Source organism: Sapajus apella, unplaced genomic scaffold (assembly GCF_009761245.1).
Source record: "Sapajus apella isolate SASKATOON/1434 unplaced genomic scaffold, GSC_monkey_1.0 scaffold49, whole genome shotgun sequence".
In the NCBI taxonomy this organism is placed as follows: Eukaryota; Metazoa; Chordata; class Mammalia; order Primates; family Cebidae; genus Sapajus; species Sapajus apella.
The window spans coordinates 14,764,093-14,782,919 of NW_022436989.1; the positions used below are offsets into that span (position 1 = coordinate 14,764,093).

Consider the following 18,827-nt stretch of genomic DNA (forward strand, 5'->3'; position numbering starts at 1 on the left):
CCAGCCTCCCAAGTAGCTGGAATTACAGCCATGCACCTCCAGACTCAGCTTTTTTTTTTTTTTTTTTAAAGGTGTTTTGTAGAGATTGGGCCTTGCAGTGATGCCCAGACTGATCTCAAACTCCTGGCCTCAAGCAGTCCTCCTCCTTCTGCCTCCCAAAGTGCTGGGAATATAGGCCCAAGCCACCATCCCCTTTTCACTCTTTAAAAAATACCTCAGAGTGTTCGAAAAAAGGGAAGGTGATTTAAAATACAGACACATAATTGTTTAGAGAGAAAAGTGAAAGAAGATACTTCATAGGTAGGAATTGAAAGAGCATTTAACTGCCAAACTAACCCAGATCAGCAGAGAGCAGGCATTAAATGATCAACTAGTGGTTGAAAGAACAAAGAACCTTTAAAATGCATTTTATGGCAAAATAGCAAGCTAGCTTCTGCTGCGCATATTTACAAAGTAAAAGACAAGAGGGAAAAGGTGCACAGTTGCTTGTGGCCTTGGTGTGCTTACAAATGGTTCTGTGGCCGCTGGATGCTAACAGCTTTGATAAATCCTGTAAGGCAGAGCTGTGAGTGAATGTCTTTTACATACCCGGCCTTGGGAGGCCCTGCAGAGATGTGATTCTTAACTGGTCAATTCATTAGTGAGTTACCACATAAACCTCTCTTTTAAGATATCACTGCATCTAGAAAGAGCTTTTGGCCTAGGGCCCAGTGTACCATCCCTGCTCCCATTCTTTTTTCCCTCTCTAAGCTAAAATTATTATTTATTTCTTTACTGAACAGCCACAATGCACCACAGAAATGCACTGAATCCCATTTCCATTTCCTGCACTGCAATCTTGTTAACTGATTTTTTTAATCTTGCCCTGTTGTTATTTGCATGATATGTGGATTTTCATTCAGCTTCTCAGTCTTTTCATAGCTTCTGTTCTGCCAAGGAAGGATTTCATTTGATTCATCCTTGAAGCAATTTTATGGAAATCATCTGCCTGGAATAAGAACAGGCTCTGGGTGGGTGAGGGTCTGAATGCACACAACCCTGGGGAAGCCTTGCTCAATGTCCTCTGCCCAAGATGAGAAGGGCCTTTTGCCATGAAGAAAGGGGATCTTTCCTGAAAGGGGGATGTGGGATATCATTTGAAAGGGGTAACTTTCCCTCCCAGAGGTTATGGGAGGGGACACAGTCTCTGTATGTCCTAATGGCATGTGATGATGCCCTTTATAAAAGCTAGACATCATCTTACATTATTGAATAGAAGATTTTGATTTCTTTGGAAACACATCCAGGTAACCTGCTATATTCCTTGATGAAACCAAAGGCATAGGGAGCCCTTAGAAGGTGGTTAGGAGGCATAAAAGCTGTAAGTCTACAGGTGTGATGCTTGTAAACAGCAGGAATTTCATTTCTGTGTTTGCAATAAGCAAGCGTATGTCTGTGTGAGACAGAAGAAGATGGGTCTGTGGCATGGATTGGCAAGGTGGGCATGAAGGGAGGTTTTTTTTTTTTTTTTTTACCAGTTCACCTGCCGTCTTTGATAAATACAGGAATATACACATTTTGGATTCTCAAAGTTTTAAAAGTATAATTGATGGTGTAAATTATTCAGTGAAGTATATACACCACTTCTTTCTTTAAAAAGACTCCTGTGAGTGCAGTGTAATCTCTCCAGGTGATTCTGGGTCAGCATTTTGAGATTAGAAGTGGGAATCACCTTCAGACTCATTCGTGAACTGTGCCGGATTTTTGAGCTCAAAATCAAAATACTCTATGATGCAATTTATTTTAGGTGCACTCCATTTTGTTTTGATTTCATTTTTTTGTCAGTAACATGCGTGCCGTCAGCTATAGTGCCCCTCCCAGGTCAGTGATGGTGTTACATGTATTAGGTATCTTAGGAGACTGCTGGAGGATCCTGAGGTTAAGAAAGGTTCTGTAACTAACCCAAGGTTAAGCATGTGATAAGAAGTATCAAAGCCCAGATTAGGCAACCAGTAAGTAAGCTTTTTATAATTATAAGATTGCACAGTAAATGGGTTTGAGGCCGCTGTTTAAGTAAGGCAAATTGAAAACATGTTATCTCTTCCCCTTCCAGAATACTACTAAAAATGACAGTGAAGGAATTTTTTTAAATGGGCATAACACCACAAAGTAAAAAAGCACCAGGAAGAAGCAGCGAAGGCAGGGTATATGAAAGCATGTGGAAGAGCAAGACCACTGCTAGCAGATTGAGAGAGCCAGCCTCCTGTGTCCCCCAGCATTGGTGGTCACGGGAAGAGGGTAGAGGCCATCAAGAAGTAAGTCAGGCCATGCCACAGAGCCAGGCACCCTTGGAGAAAGACTTAGGGGAGTGAAAACAGGGGACTGGTTACGTGCTTATAAAAGGCCAGATTCTCTCTCCTCCCTTATAGGCAGTTTACTATTTGCCCCTTTCCCAGGTGGAAAATAAGATTTATTCTGAAAAATGGAACAAGTCCTGCAAAGGGCAGGACTAAGGCATTTAACTAAAAGTGGGGACTTAGTGAAAGTCAGCACAGTGCGGTGCCCAGCCCCACCCCGTTATTGAGCTAAATGTTTCTAGACAGGAGACTGGAAGGGCGTTCCCTCGGACACTCACTGGCTCAAGAAGAAGATGCCCCTGTCTGATGGCTGGACCCTGCCTGACCAGCCTAACAAGGCACAGCTCAGAGATACAGTGGGGTCAGTGCCAGTCCACCCCAATACGATGAATATTGTAATAAAGTTAATCACACAATGTTTTTGGTTTCACAGTCCATATAAAAGTTAAGTTTGTATTGTAGTCTACTATGCATGATAGTGCTATATCTAAAAGCACAGTGTACATATCTTGATTTAAAAATACTTCATTGCTAAAAATCCTAACAATCACCTGAGCCTCCAGCAAGTCAACTGTTTTTCTGATGAAGGATCTTGCCTCCACGTTGATGGCTGTTGGCTGATCAGGGTAGTAGGTGTTGAAGCTTAGGATGGCTGTGACAATTTCTTAAAACAACAATGAAGTTCGCCACATTGATTGACTCTTTGTTTTAGGAAAGATTTTTCTGTAGCATGCGATGTTACTCGATAGCATTTGACCCACAGTAGATCTTTGAAAATTATCTCAAACGCTGCTGCTGTTGAATCAACCAAGTTTATGCAGTATTCTAAATCCTTTGTTGCTATTTCAACAATGTTCACAGCATCTTCACCAGGAGCGAATTCCATCAAAGTTGCTCATCCATAAGAAGCAACTCCTCATCTGTATAAGTTTGATCATGAGCAGTTCAATCAGATCTTCAGGCTTAAATTCTAATTCTAGTCTTCTTGCTATTTCTGCTACATCTGCAGTTACTCCCTCCATTGAACTCTTGATTCCCTCAAAGCCATCCATGAGGGTTGTAGTCACCTTCTAAATCTCTGTTAAGTTTGTATTTTGACATCCTCTCATGAATCATAAACGTTCTTAATGGCATCTGGAATGATGAATCTCTTCCAGGTTTCCAATTTTATCTGCCCAGATCCATCAGAGGAATCTCTATTTATGGTAGATACAGCTTTACAAAATGTATTTCTTAAATAAGAAGACTTAAAAGGCAGAAATACTCTGATTCATGGGCTACAGAATGATTGTGGTGTTAGCAGGGATGAAAATAACAGTAGTCTCCTCATATATTTCCATCAGAGCTCTTGGGTGATGAGATGTGTTGTCAATAAGCAGTAGTATTTTGAAAGGAATGTTTTTGTCTCAGGACTAGGACTCGACAGTGGCTTAAAATAGTCAGTAAACCATACTGTAAACAGATGGGCTGTCGTCCAGGCTTTGTCGTCCTGCTGATGGAGCACAGGCAGAGCATTTTAGCACAATTCTTAAGGGCCCTAGGATTTTCTGAATGATCGATAAGCATTGGCTTCAACTTAAAGCCACCAGCTGCATTAGCCCCTAGCAAGAGAGTCAGCCTATCTTTTGAAGCTTTGAAACCAGGCATTGACATCCCCTTTCTAGCAATGAAAATTCTAGATGGCATCTTCTTCTAGTAGAAGGCTGTTTCATCTGTATCAAAAGTCTGTTGTTTATTAGCATTAGCAGCCACTGTCGTCTGTTGTCTTACCTAAATAACTTGCTGGATAACTTGGTAGAGCTTCACTCCATCCGCACTTGCTTCTTCACCTTGCACTTAAATCATGGAAATAGCTTCTTATCTTAGGCCTCATGAACCAGCCTCTGCTGGCTTCCAGTTTTTCTTCTGTACCTTCCTCACCTCTCTCAGCCTTCATAGAATAGAAGAGAGATACAGCCTTGCCCTGGATGAGGCTTCGGCTTTGGCTTAAGGGAATGTTGTAGCTGGTTTTGTCTTCCATCCAGACCACTCAAACTGTCTTCATATCAGCAGTAGGCTGTTTTGCTTTTTAACCATGTGTTCTCTGAAGCAGCACTTTTACTGTTTTCAAGAACTTTTCCGTTGTATTCACTGCTTGGTTTGCTGTTTGTGAAAGTCATCACAGTGAGGTGCCCAGCCTCTCTGTGAAAGCAAGAGGCCTAGCTTTCAGACTGTCTTAGCTTTTGTCATGCCTTCCTCACTAAGCATAATCGTTTTTAGCTTTTCATTTAAAGGGAGGAAGTGTGACTCTTCCTTTCGTTTTAGCTCTTACAGGCCATTATAGGGTTATTATTTGGCCTAATTTCAATGCTTCTGTGTCTCCAGGGAAAATAGGGCAGTCAAGGAGTTTAACTTTTGTCTCTTTCCTGTATTATTACCCCACAGCACTAAAAGATTTTGAGGCAGACAGTATTTGTATCCCCAGTACTCATCAGTTTCTGGCACACAGTTAGACATCCACTGTTCAATATTCGAATAAGTGAATTAAAGTGGATTAAGTAGGTATGTATGGAAGGCTAAATAATAGTCTCCAGGGGTGTCCAGGTCCTAATCCCTGGAGCTTGTGTACGTCCCCTCATATGGCAGAAGAGACTTTGCAGTTTGGGTTAAGTTAGGGATCTTGAGATAGGGAGATTATCCTGGATTATCCGGGCGGGACCTGGCTGGGACCTAGATGCCATCACAGGTGTTCTTATAGGAGAGAAACAGGGAAATTTGACCACAGAAGAGAAAGGCAATGTGGCCACTGAAATGAGATGCTTGGCTGCTGGCTGTGAAGACGGAGGAAGGGCCATGAGCCAAGAAATGTAAGGAATGTGGGTCTAGAAACTAGAGAAGGCAAGGACATGGATTTTCCTCTAGAGTTGCCCAGGGGAATGCAGCCACCCCAGAACCTTGATTTTTGCTTTTTAAAGCTGAATTCTGCTCTCCAGAGCTGTGTGCAGTAAATGGAGTTGTTTTAAGCCAGAAGTTTATTGAAAATTTGTTACAGCAGTAGGACATGATAGGTCTGTTGCCATGTAAGTTCTAATAGATATATAAGTTCTCGGTTTTATAAATACTTCAAGAAACGGTACTGCCCCTGTCACTGACAGAAATGCCTGCCGCAGACTCCAAGATGCTTCACACTGTCTCATCACTTCTGACATTAAATAAGCTACCTCCCTGTTTTTATCTCTGTATTCCTGCTTGAGGTCAAATACAACCATTGCTTTTGGACAATACCAGAGGAGCCTACTTTTACAGTTCAGTGATTGAAGAACAGTTTATTAGGCACCTCTCATTTATTAGGCACTGTATCAGTAGGCCTGGGATGTAAAATTGGAATGATTTGGCCTTTTTGGAGGTAAGAGGAGTATTTCCAGTGGAAATGGCGTTTGGATTGAGGCTTGAATGATGAGTAAGAAGAATGTCAAGTGAAGAAGAGTGGAAGACATTCCAGGCAGAGGGAGCAGGTGAAGTCCAGGGCTGATCCCATCAATGGTGGAGTATGCTTCTCTAGTCCTTTATGAGTCCAGGGATTTGTGAGAGAAGAGCCTGGAAAAAGTTTGGGATGATATCATTGACAAACGTGAAGTAGAAGATGGGTGAATAGATGGAAAGTCAGAAGATAGATATTCATGTAAGTATAAAGACAGAGAATCAGAAAGGTCTAAGGCTGGAGTCTTGGGAAACACTCATGCTGTAAGGAGAGGCCACAGGAGGAGCCATGCCAGACACCTGGAGTGAAAGACCAGGAAGCAATCTCACCTGGAAAAACAGATGTCATAGAAGTGGAGGAGTGGAGGGACCCGACAAGAAGGGAGTGGCCACTGGTGTCACACAGCAGACAGCTCCTGCAGCTGGAGGCCTGGAAGGTAGCTGGATTTGGCAACAAGACCTTGAGTGGAGCAGTAGCTTGGCAGAAGTTTGACGTGGATTGAGGATTAAATACTAATTAAGGAAACAGGAATGAGAGAGAATGATGACTTCAGGAATAGGTACTATCCCCACTGACAGGCTGTGAGGGTGAAACAGTCATGGTTTCTGTCTGTGCAGAAGGCCCTGCGTATTTGCAAGGACCACCAGCCCTTCCTCCCATTGAACCCGCCTCCCTCCAGTTTTTAAAACTGAAGGTGTATTTTATGTACAGTAAAATTTACTTTTTTTAATGCGCATGTCTGAGAGTTTTGAGAAATAAATATTGTGTTACTGTTACCACAATAAGTGTAGAATAGCTTTGTGACCCCAGAACATTCTCCCATGCCACCTCTGTAGTCAGCCCTTTGCTCTTCCTTCCAGCCCCTGGCAGCCATGGCCCTTGCTTTCTGTCCCTGTGGCACCTGCTGAGTATGAAAGCAGTACACATACGATCATTTTATGTTGTCATCTATTAGAATTAGAGATTTGATTTTCTTAACCTGAGGCTCTCAATCTTACCATAAAAAGTAGTTTTATGTATTTACTCTTGTGTACCTACAATAATTTGAAATTCTTTTGATCTTGTTATAGGGCTCATCAAATGCCAAATATAGAATTGAGTATTTTTGCAGGTAACTTTTTGAAATGTGTTATAAGAAGGAAGCTTTTGTCTTATGACTCTTGTATTTTTGTTTGCTTTCTGAATATTTTTCTTCATGCGTTTGGCTTATGATGCATTTGACTCATTGAGAGAAAAACAAAAGTTATTGTCAGGATGGTTAACTAACTGCAACTGAGAATATTCTAAACTGATTTAAGTTTAAAGATGCATTTTCCATAGGATCTAATGTCATGGGTCCAGTCGTCACTAATGCCAACTTAGTACAGTGACAGTGTACTTAGTAGTCTGAAGGAGACAATTAACTTTTAGTCTCTGTTCTCACTGAATGTATATATTTTTTTGCCTGCTTCTGGATCAGTTCTTCCTAATCCCAGATCGTTGTTTATATATGCTTAATGTCACTGGAGTTTTTATGTTTGTAATAGCTACCTTGGCTATTATCAGCACACAATACAGCCATGCATCACTTAACGACAGAGATACACTCTGAGAAATGCATCCTTCGGCAATATCATCATTGTGCAAATGCCATAGAGCATCCTTACACAAACCTAGATGGGATAGCCTTCTATACATGTAGGCTCTGTGGTATTGCATTTTGCACCTAGGCTACAAACCTGTGCAGCATGTTACTGTACTGAATACCATAGGCAGTTGTAACACAATGATAAGTATTTTTGTATCTAAACATAGAAAAAGTACAGTAAAAATACTGTATGAAAGATCAAAAGTAGTACACCTGTATAGGGCACTTACCATGAATGGAGCTTGCAGGACTGACTAAAAGTCACTCTGTGTGAGTCAGTGATTGAGTAGTGAATTAATGTGAAGGTCTAGGACATTATGCTACTGCAGACTTTATAAACACCGTACGCTGGGCAACACTGCATTTATTAAAGTTCACAAACACTTTATATTAGGCAACACTTCATTGATTTAAAAAGTTTCTTTACTAATAATCAACCCTTGCTTACAGTAATTTTTCTACTTTATAGCTTTATTTTTTTAATGTTTTTACTCTTTTGTAGTAACACTGAATGAACACATTGTACAACTGTACAAAAATACTTTCTTCATATCCTTATTCTGTAAGCGTTTTTTTCTGTTTAATTTACTTTTATTTTAAGAACGTTTTTTGGTTTTGAGTAATATGTTGGATTCCCATGTAATGACATCTGTAATGTCACTAGACTATAGTAGTTTTTCAGCCTCATGATAATCTTATGGGACCACCATTGGTGTATGTGCTGCATCGCTGACCAAAGCAGCATTACGCAGCACGTGACTGCAGTATGCCCGAGGGATTTATTACTCACTAAAATAAATAGGCTAGTTTCCTTCTGTGCCAGTCTAGGACTATACTATGTCAATAATTCACCTTTCATCTTTTAAAATAGTTTGCTTGCTGCTTCTATCCCTGACTTTAAAGGGAAATAATGTCAGTTCTAATCCCGTTTGGTTGCAAACAGCAAATAGGTAAATGATTTGCCTTTTCAAGGTCTAGCCAGTATTCATTAGTGGCTTTGGATAGTGTGTATTCTGAGTGATTCTGGTGCTGTTTTCCTTTGCTGATCTCATTCTGTTTTCTACTTTCTCAGCAACATTTCTTATTCCTTCAAAAATCATTGTGGCAAGCATTGGCATAACCAAAAGCCTTTGGAATACCTATAAGTTTTCTTCAAGCTTGTACATGTTCACTGTTTTTTTTCTTTTTAGCTAAAAAAACCGTAAGTCAGGGTAAAAAAAAAAATTTTATAAGGATACACCTTGGAGAACTGACCTGGCAGCAGTTCATTAAGAAATAAATGAATAACACCTGGAGGTTTGCGTTTACCACCTGCTCACATGAATTATTGGTAGGATGGAGCTGCTAAAAATAGATAAAATTTTAAGCTGCATTCATAAGCATTTGGGTAATTCCTCCGTCTATTTTGTGTGGGTTGGACCATATCTTGAATGTTGTGTTAAGTTCGGGTCATTTCAGAGGAAACATTTTAAAAGTTTCAAAGTTGCAATGAGGTGTTTTGGCTGCTTTTAGCAGAGCTCACTGACAAGAAACTAGCAGTCTAGAGGGAATTGCTTACAGAGCAGTAAGCTTCATATCATTTAAAGGGTTCAGAATAGAGTATTTGCTTCCTAAGTAGGGACTATTTTCTGGAATGTTCTCCCCATGGCTGAAACGATGCCCACATGTAGTGATTGTACATATTCATAAGAGAATAATGACTGTCTCTTAGGAAAGATGTCCTGGAGGGAGCCCTGTGTTAGGTGAACAGTATGGCTGCAGGCTCCACCTTTCCATGTAGATGGTATGAGTTTTAGATCCCTCAAAGACCAGTGATTTTATGTGAAAGAAATGATTAGCTGATGGCATTGAAAACCAAGTTACAGGATTTGTAGATAGAATTTGACTTTAGCACCTTGCTGACTTTTTATGTATTTTATGTTCCTAAATTGTGCTTTAGACTTTATGAACATTATAAACTTTAGAAACCTTATGCTGTTTTAGTGACATTGTAATGAAAAGGCGATCTTTGCTACACTACTGATCACCAAGATTAATCTGGCTGGCCTGAATGGCTACTTAGATCACTTCTGGCACCCTCATTGAGTCAAAGATGATGACTTTCCCAGACAGAGGGAAACTGTTTTCAGTATAGATTCTTCAAGTAGCCATGTTCCTCATTTGACAGTTTCTAAGAATGACAGTACCTCTTTCTAATGATGCTATTCACATAATCACAAAATAACAACTTTGTGATAGGGAGGCTTTTGCTGTTCAGGAACTAGTGAAAAGCATAATGAGAAGAGGAAGTAATTGAAAATGTGATGTAGAAGTGCATCCAAACTGGAAACCAGAAGATTTGATCAAACAAATACAGGGAAATTGTTGTGTATGAGCTGTGTGGTATTTCCTCGGAGATTTGTTACACAAACTAAGAGATATCCATTCCGCTTTTTGTTCCTTTCTCTCACTTTTGATGTCACCCTCTCTCTTTCATTATAGAGCACCAAAACTACTTTGGAATAGATGAAAACCTTGGTCCAGTGGCAGTTAGCATCCGGAGAGAGAAGGTGGAAGATGCCAAGGAGAAAGAAGGATCCCAGTTCAACTATAGGGTGGCTTTCAGGACAAGTGAGGTAATGGAATTCCTTGCCATTGTTATGGGCTAAAGTCTAAAACTTCCTTTGATGTTACTGCTTGAGTGTGTTTTAGATAGGGTACTGAGTTTATTTTTTTTAATGTTAATGATTGCAATGTTTAAGGTAATTAAAAAGGGCATTGCAGCATTTTATTCCAAATGAAAAATTCGGAAACCTGTCATGGATATTAAGTGGCTGTATTAGTTCATTGTCACACTACTATAAAGAACCACTGAGACTGGGTAATTTATGAGGAAAAGGTTTAATTGACTCATAGTTCTGCAGGCTTAACAAGAAACATGAGTGGGAGGCCTCAGGAAACGTACAATCATGACAGAAGGTGAAGGGGAAGCAAGCACTTCTCACCATGATGGAGCAGGACAGAGAGAGTGAGCAAAGGGGGAAGTGCCACACATGTTTAAACTATCAAACCTTGTGAGACCTCACTATTATGAGAACAGCAAGGGGGAAATTCACCTCTATGATCCAGCCACTTCCTACCAGGCCCCTTCTCTAATTTGACATGAGATTTGGGCAGGGACACAAATCTAACCCATATTATTTCACCGCTGGTCCCTCCCAAAGCTCATGTCCTTCTCCCATTGCAAAATACAATTATCCCTTCTCAACAGTTCCCTAGTCTTAACTCATTCCAGCATTAACTCAAAAGTCCACAGAACAAAGTCTCATCTGAGACAAGGCAAGTTCCTTCTGCTGATGAGCCGGTAAAATCCAAAACAAGTTAATTACTTCCAAGACGCAATGGGACTGCAGGGATGTGTAAATGTTCCTGTTCCAAATGGGAGAAATTGGCCAAAAAAAGGCGCTACAGGTCCCATGCAAGTCCAGAACCCACCAGGACAGTCATTACTACCCACACTTTGTTACACTGAGAACCCAGGTTAGCTTCTTGCCTGTCTTGCTTTTAGTGGAAAATGAGATTGTTGGACAAATGACACAACATGTATGGCTAAATAGGTAGAGATATTGATTTATATAAAGAATTAAGTCTGAAGCTGGGCATGGTGGCACATGCCTGTAATCCCAGCTACTTAGGAGGCTGGGGTGGAAGGATGGCTTAAGCCTCTGGAGTTGAGGCTGTAGGGCACTATGGTTGCACCTGTGAATAGGCCCTGCACTCCATCCTGGGCAATATAACAAGACACTGTCTCTTAAAAATGAAAAGAATTAGATCTGTCCAGCACTTTAGCTTTTATCCTTTTAGTACATTTTAATTAGAGGATATATATTTGGCAGATACTCCAGAACATGTATTTTGGTTAACTGCTTCCAGATCAAAGACAACACAGAGCCCTTTTCTAGTTTCCAGCTGTATGAACATGTGTACCCCTGTTCATCTTACCTAATACATAGGTGTCCCAGTGACATAGGCTCTATTCTAGGTATGTGTGAGGTAAAGTCTCTCTCTTAAAGTGGCATATTTTAAGTTACAGACCTGTGCTGTTCAGTTCAGTAGCCACTAGCCACAGGTGGCTATTTAAATGAAATTTAAATGCTTACTTTAATTTAAATGTTAAATTTAAAGTAACTAAACAAGACTAGAAATCCTTTTCCTTCATGGCATTAGAGATTTTGAGTGTTCAGTAGCTAATGTGGCTAGGGGCTCCCGTGTTAGCATAGATAGAGAACATTGTTCTCGTTGCAGTTCGTGTGTTGGCCAGTGTTATGGAACATTATGCAAATGTTAGGTATCCTTATGACTGCCATCAACCCAGCTCCTGTTGTTAGTAGTCTAAGGACTCTCTTACTCGCTCTGGGCAACGGAGTGAGTCAAAAGGAGATTGAAGTAGAATCAGGTCTCTTCATTTATGGTTCTAGGGTTTTCTCTCTCATCGTATTAGATCTTAGGCACATGTTCCAAATATAGATTGCATGTTTGAGTGGTGAATTCGAGGATACCTAAAAAAACATGAGACAAAATTTAGTGGTTATCTTCTCAGCCCTGAATTACCCTGCCCATGGATACCACAGGCTCTTGTTCTCCTGTTCAGCCTCAGGAATGGTCACTATGGAAGATTGAAGATAAGAAAGGGAGTGGAAGAAAAGAAGATGGAGAGATAGGAGAAAGGGAAGATGGAAGAAGAGTGATTATGGCCAGGTCCAGGATATCCTATCTAGTTTCCTCTCATGTGGGTTCAGAGTTGTAGGAATGTCCTAATTTTCATAGCATTGCTCTGCCTTGCTTCTCCTCATTCTTAGGCATACATCTGCTCATTTCCACTTCACCTGGCTTGTTCCTGATCCTTGTACACTGTTACTTTTTAAAGACTCTGAGTGTTGGCCAGGCATGGCTCACACCTGTAATCCCAGCACTTTGAGGCTGAGGCAGGTGGATCACAAGGTCAGGAGTTCAAGACCAACCTGGCCAAGATGGTGAAACCCCATCTCTACAAAAAATACAAAAATTAGCTAGTCATGGTGGTGCGTGCCTGTAGTCTCAGCTACTCTGGAGGCTGAGCAGGAGAGCTGCTTGAACCCAGGAGGCGGAGGTTGCAGTGAGGTAAGATCACACCACTGCACTCCAGCCTGGGCAACAGAGCGAGATTCTATCTCAAAAAAAAAAAAAAAAAAAAAAAAAGACTCTGAGTATTGATTTTGTCTCTTCAAATGGAGCACTTTAGCCCCTTTTGCCACACTCAGAAAGAGCCTTGCTTCTCTTTTTCCTTTCTTAAGGCAGCCAAATGATTAGGCTCTAAGTGGGTAATTGAGAATCAGTCTTAACCGGAGTCTTACGTTTTGTCCCTGCAGCTTACAACTCTGAGAGGAGCAATTTTAGAAGATGCTGTACCCTCTACTGCTAGGCATGGTACCGCACGAGGACTGCCTCTCAAAGAAGTTTTGGAATACGTCATTCCAGAGCTGAGCATTCAGTGCCTGCGACAGGCTTCCAACTCACCCAAGGTCTCAGAGCAGCTGCTTAAGCTTGACGAACAAGGGGTGTGTATAATGTGAGATTGTATGTTTGTGTGTGAATTTGTGTCTGTTTCTAAAAGTTTTGGAGTTTTCCCATCCGTCTTTCTTGTAAGATCATTTATTTTAAATGCCTCAGAACATTTTCTCTTTTGTTTTTCCCAAATATATTTTTATACTAGTTTGGAAACACGATGCCATCATAGTATATAACACACCTCCTGCTGAGTAGTGACTTTTTGTTATTACCAAGGTTTTGGTGTGTCCCAGCTTGCAAGAGTGCATCTGATTGCATGATTAATGGAGGTCAGTAGTGGTTTTTTCCTAGGTTTAAAAATCTCATGTTGGCCCTTTCCCTGAACCAGCATTTAATCTTGTCTACTATGTGGAAGGCATCATGCCGACAGATGGGTGTGAACAGCAAGCATTAGAAAGATCGAAGCTGACTAAGACCTAGTCCTTGGTCTATGGGGACAGTAAGATTAAGAGCAGAAAGGCCTCTGCATTGCAGAAGATGGTAAGAGATCTTGGAGAGGTGTAAATGCAGTGAGTACTTTGGGAAAGAAGAAATAACATCTGACTGGGCAAATCTCCCGAAGAGGTGGCATTTTAACTGGGCCTTTGGACTTGGATAGAATCCTAAGAGGGAGACATGAGGAGTGCTGTTTTAGGAACTATGACTAGTTTCTTTACAAAGAAAAGAGGGGTGGTGAGGTGGGTGGGGTGGGAGAAGTAAGTTGAGCCTAGAACAAATGAGACCTAGAATGCTAGCCTAAGGAGCTCGCACTTGATTCAGGCAGTGGGGAGCCATCGAAGGTTTTCTGTTGGGATGTGAAGTGATCAGAACTGTATTTTAGGAAGATTATTCTGATAAAAGGGAATTGTACAGGCTGATGAAGATAGAGACTGATGGCTAAGTGGAAATTAATTATGTGATTATTGACATTGTCCAGGAGAGAATTAGTGATGGACAGAATTGAGGTGTTACTTCAGAATATGGAAAAAGGTGTTTAAGTTTCATTTGCACAGTAACTCATAGAGGAAACTGAGCAGTATGTGCTCAAGTGCATGCAATATATTTTAAATGAGTGGATTTGTTTTTAAATCCATGATTTTAAAAAGACAGTGACAATGTATAATTTCAGAATTTCCCAAGTAGCATTCTTCTGTATGTTTTAGAGGGAATATGAGGTATTTCTTGGTTGACCGGATAATAATGTGGTTAAAGTCAACTATTTGACACCTCAGATGGCTAGAATTCTAAAAGTGATGAAACGTTAACACTGCATTAATAGCAAAAAGAAGCAGATATTCTAACACTCAGAATGAATAATCTTGAGCTCTGTCTCAGGAATGAAAACTGACATTAACAAACCAAACTCTAATCTCGAGCAGGTGACATCTAAAATTGCATAATACACAGAATAGGTTTACCATGATTATGACTGGTAAAGTATGTGGAATATATGAAATGTTCATGAAAGAGTTGATGAAAACATATTAGGGCGGGTTAGAGAGGATATAGCGGGGTTGGTTGAAAGTGCTGGGAGTTCAGGCAGGCTTGATGTGAAGAGTAGCATTTATTTTCATGTTGTAAGAGAGCTGGTGAAAAGAACTTGCCACCTATGTGGTAGGTAGTTCTTTATACCTTTGTAGGATATATTGGTTCACCCTTTAAAATATATCATTGTACTACAGAGCAGGTGCCTGGTGGGTGAGGCATTCATTTGGTCCCCTGAGGCTGCTCTAGAAAGTTTTATAGATGGTCCATGTTCCCCAGAAACCCTCAAGGCTCTGCCCCTGCTACCATCTAGGGCTTCTTTTGCCGAGCAGTGAAAAAAGACATCATGGCCGCTACAAGTTGATTGATGTAACCATCAGTTTCTATCCTTATCAGCCTGTTTTAGGCATCAGTGAATGTGGGCTACCTTTCTTCTACCAGAATGATCTTCCTAAAATACACCTCTGATCATGCCACATTCTAATGGAAAATTTTTGATGTCCCCCTATTGCCTTCTGAATCAAGTACAAGCTCCTTGGAATGTCTGGGTAGTCAGATAGGTCTCAAAGCTATGCCACGTGATTCTAAAAACCAGGCATTTTAAGCATTTTTACTGAACATCTATTTACAGTCTGATGTCAATGAATGAATTTTGAAAATGGGGTTCTGCTTTGATACAAACCACTGCATTTCATATTTCTAGTAGTAGTTCATGGGCTTTTCTCTAGATTTTATATTTGTTTGACTTTGGTATACGTTGTTAATGCTGTTCAGACTTAAGCACAGTATGGCATTTTAACTCCCTAAAACTCTGAATGGTATCAGATTTCCATTATACATGAGGAAAATACACTGTTTATGTTCATTTCTATAAGAGATTGAACAGCTTTTTTTTTTAACATCCCGGTGTCTAAAGAATTCTTAACAAATCGCTAGTAGCCTATTAGGGTAGTGGAGACAAGCAATGCTGTTTTTTAATTCATTTTCTTAATAGTAAATCTTCCCAGGAAGGGATAGGCCAATTTTGTTATTGTTCTAAGGGTTTTTTTAATCTTGAAAATATATTTAAAGTATAACCTCATATGGGTCACGCCTGGTAGCTGATGCCTGTAATCCTGCACTTTGGGAGGCTAAGGTGGGTAGATCTTGTGAGGTCAGGAGTTCAAGACCAGCACGACCAACATGATGAAACCCTGTCTCTACTAAGAATACAAAAATTAGCCAGGTGTGGTGGTGGGTGCCTGTAATCCCAGCTACTGGGGAGGCTGAGGCAGGAAAATTGCTTGAACTGGGAGGTGGTGGTTGCAGTGAGCTGAGATCGTACCACTGCACTCCAGCCTGGGCAACAGAGCGAAATTCCATCTAAAAACAAACAAACTAACTATATATATATTCTCCTAATATATATATACAAAATTATATGTGTGTGTGTGTGTGTGTGTGTGTGTGTGTATATATCTATATCTCCTAATTACATATATATATCCTAATTACATATTGTTAGCTTCTACTCTTTTGTAGTTTGCAGTCCATCTGGTTTGTCATATAGCCACTGAGTATATGTGCTCTGTATGAGACAGGTTTCAGAAGTAGGAGATTCTGTGGGTGTTTAGATCATTCCTTCTGTTCTTTCAGTTTGGTTAGATATTTTGAGTAGGAAGACTTGAACACTGGAGAATTTTCAGGAAAGTAATTATTAAACAAGGCCTTGATGGTTTTGCTACTTTATCTACATAATTTCACCTCTCCACTTCTAAAATTCCATTTTTCCTTTTTAAAAAGACTATCCCAATGTATTTAATAGGTAAACTCAAAAGTATATAGGTTGACTGTAAACAAAGTGTTATTTCAATGAATTATGACAGCTCACTATCTTAGGATATTATGAAATTCTTAATAGAATTTTTAATTGGTTCTTAAGGTCAGCTACCCCATTCCCCTCTTGTCCACTCACCCCGGATATGTATGTTTACTCAATATCAGATTTGCTTTAACTGAAGTCAAGCAGGTCTAAATAAATGAGACTACATGCCTAGAACAAGTAGACTGAGTCAGGAGAATGGAGTGGAAGGGATTTATTGCACACTCAAATATACGTTGAAAGCAGTTCTGAGGCTTTGTTTTTTCTGACCTTCGTTTGAATGTAAATTTCTTGTCAATAATGACAAAGCTTCTGGCCTTGGAAATAGAGCTGCCAGTTTTTATCCTGTCTCAGAAAATGGGACATGGTTTGGATCCTCTGCTGTCTGGGCAGTATGTATGTATGTATGTATGTATGTCCAACTGTCCGCACTGAAGCCATAGGGAAGTTTGACAAGTGAATATTTTTAGTTTGCAGCAGTACTTATGTCCAAGTGCAAGCCTAGTTCTATCCCTGGAGTGTGGGACTGGCATAGCTCTTATCAGACCAGTTAAATAAAGGTTGGTGCACTAGACTAAGTATTAGGCTTAGCTTGGGGTTTAATGAAGCCTTGTTCTGAGAGAATGAGGAATTTTAGTGTATGGAATCTGGAGTCTCTTGTTTACTTTATATTATGATGGAGCTGAAGAAGTATGTTGCTGCTTTCTGATGTACCCTGGCTGTATTTTGTAGTTGATACCACATTTTGATTGTTTTCCAGGTTTCTGAAAAAGACTGGTGAGAGAGGTCTCTTTACTGAACATTTTATTCTGTTATTGTTTTACTGGAATCAGTCCTTGTTGTAAACAAGCCACAATTCTTTTTTTTTTTTTTTTTTTTTTTTGAGACGGAGTTTCGCTCTTGTTACCCAGGCTGGAGTGCAATGGCGCGATCTCGGCTCACCGCAACCTCCACCTCCTGGGTTCAGGCAATTCTCCTGCCTCAGCCTCCTGAGTAGCCTGGATTACAGGCAGGAGCCACCATGCCCAGCTAATTTTTTGTATTTTTTAGTAGAGATGGGGTTTCACCATGTTGACCAGGATGGTCTCAATCTCTTGATCTCATGATCCACCCGCCTCGGCCTCCCAAAGTGCTGGGATTACAGGCGTGAGCCACCGCGCCCGGCCAACAAGCCACAATTCTTTAAGTCACTGGAGGTATTTCTGTTGTATAAGTTTCACTTGGCAAACTGATCAAAAGTAGGCATGACTGGCAAATACCTGTGAGTGGTAAACCCATGCCATGTCATGTGTGTAACAAGGTGTTTTCTTTGGAGCCAGGGTATGTCAGCTATCCTAAGACACCCGAGGGCCTTGAAATCTGTTTTAGCCACATCCACTGATTCCCATGGGCCCAGGAGCTTCTTGGATGGAAATGCAAATGCTGTTCATGCTTAGGATCTAGACACAGGCTGATGTGTCCGATGACTGGGAAGAAAAGGGTGTGAAGTTTACAGCAAAACAGTCAGCAATGAGGTTTTATGAGGTTTCAGTTCTCCAGTTGTTTGGTCTTTGCCTGAATGAGAGTTCACGAGAAATAGCAAGCCCACAGGGCTCTCCAAGTCAGAGAGAAAGTGTGCCAGTCCAGTGACGGCTCTTCTTGACATACAGTGCACACCCTGGGCTCCCAAACAACTCTACTCCAGAACTCCTCATTAAAGAGCTGGACAGGAGAAGAGGAGGGCGTTTCCTCCTGGAGATGCCAGGGCATACTGAGGCAAGCTGTCTTTTGTCCTGAGGCACTGGAGACAAAGGTGGCCTTCAGATGACGCGGCACATGGCACTGGCAATGGTCTCAGGTAAGAAGGAGCAGAGGATGCGCAAACAGGGACAGCAGCCACCAGGGCAGAGTGACCTTCAAGGATGAGGATCATGGTGCAGCAATTCTACTGGGTGCAGAGGAAGCAGTGGGCACTGAGGTGCACAGGAATTGGAGTTAGTATAGCAGCTCTAGTATTCTGCGGTATTAATGGTGGACTCTCATTACAGCCAGGACCAAATAACTGGAGAGCTGAAATCCTCTTCTCACAGCGAAAGAGAAGTCAACTAACATCGTGTCCATGATGGGAAGCAGTCATTTTCAGGCCACGTCTTAGTATTAATACAGATTCCAACCATTACAGATGTCACCAACATCTGTGTAATAATTAGTAATCATGATGGTTTCTCTAATGCACTTTAAGATCCCAAAATGTTTTGTGAGTCACTTAGGAGCAAATAATGTTTATAATAAAATGAGGTGAGGCATTTTTATTGTACTTAATATTTTTTTGAAGATGATCATCTATTCTCAGTAAATGTGTTATCTCATTGATTTAAATAACTGTGTTGATCAGAAACATTGATTCCTCAATCTCTGGGTAAATAGAAAGTTTTCTTCTTGACCCTACTACAGTAGTAGTTCAGAAAATTTATAATGTTAGGTATTGAGTAGTGTATGAACACCATCTCATAT

The 18,827-nt window shown here is 40.7% G+C and overlaps 1 protein-coding gene across 3 annotated transcripts in view; it reads left to right on the forward strand.

Annotated features, from left to right (window-relative positions):
* SIPA1L2 (signal induced proliferation associated 1 like 2) overlaps positions 1-18,827 on the forward strand; it is a 230,774-nt gene that overhangs the window by 128,328 nt on the left and 83,619 nt on the right. For all 3 annotated transcript variants that reach the window (XM_032242333.1, XM_032242334.1, XM_032242335.1), the window contains exons 3-4: positions 9,905-10,038; positions 12,811-12,999. In XM_032242333.1, the coding sequence (XP_032098224.1) occupies positions 9,905-10,038; positions 12,811-12,999 (323 nt within the window). The remainder of the gene's footprint in view (positions 1-9,904; positions 10,039-12,810; positions 13,000-18,827) is intronic.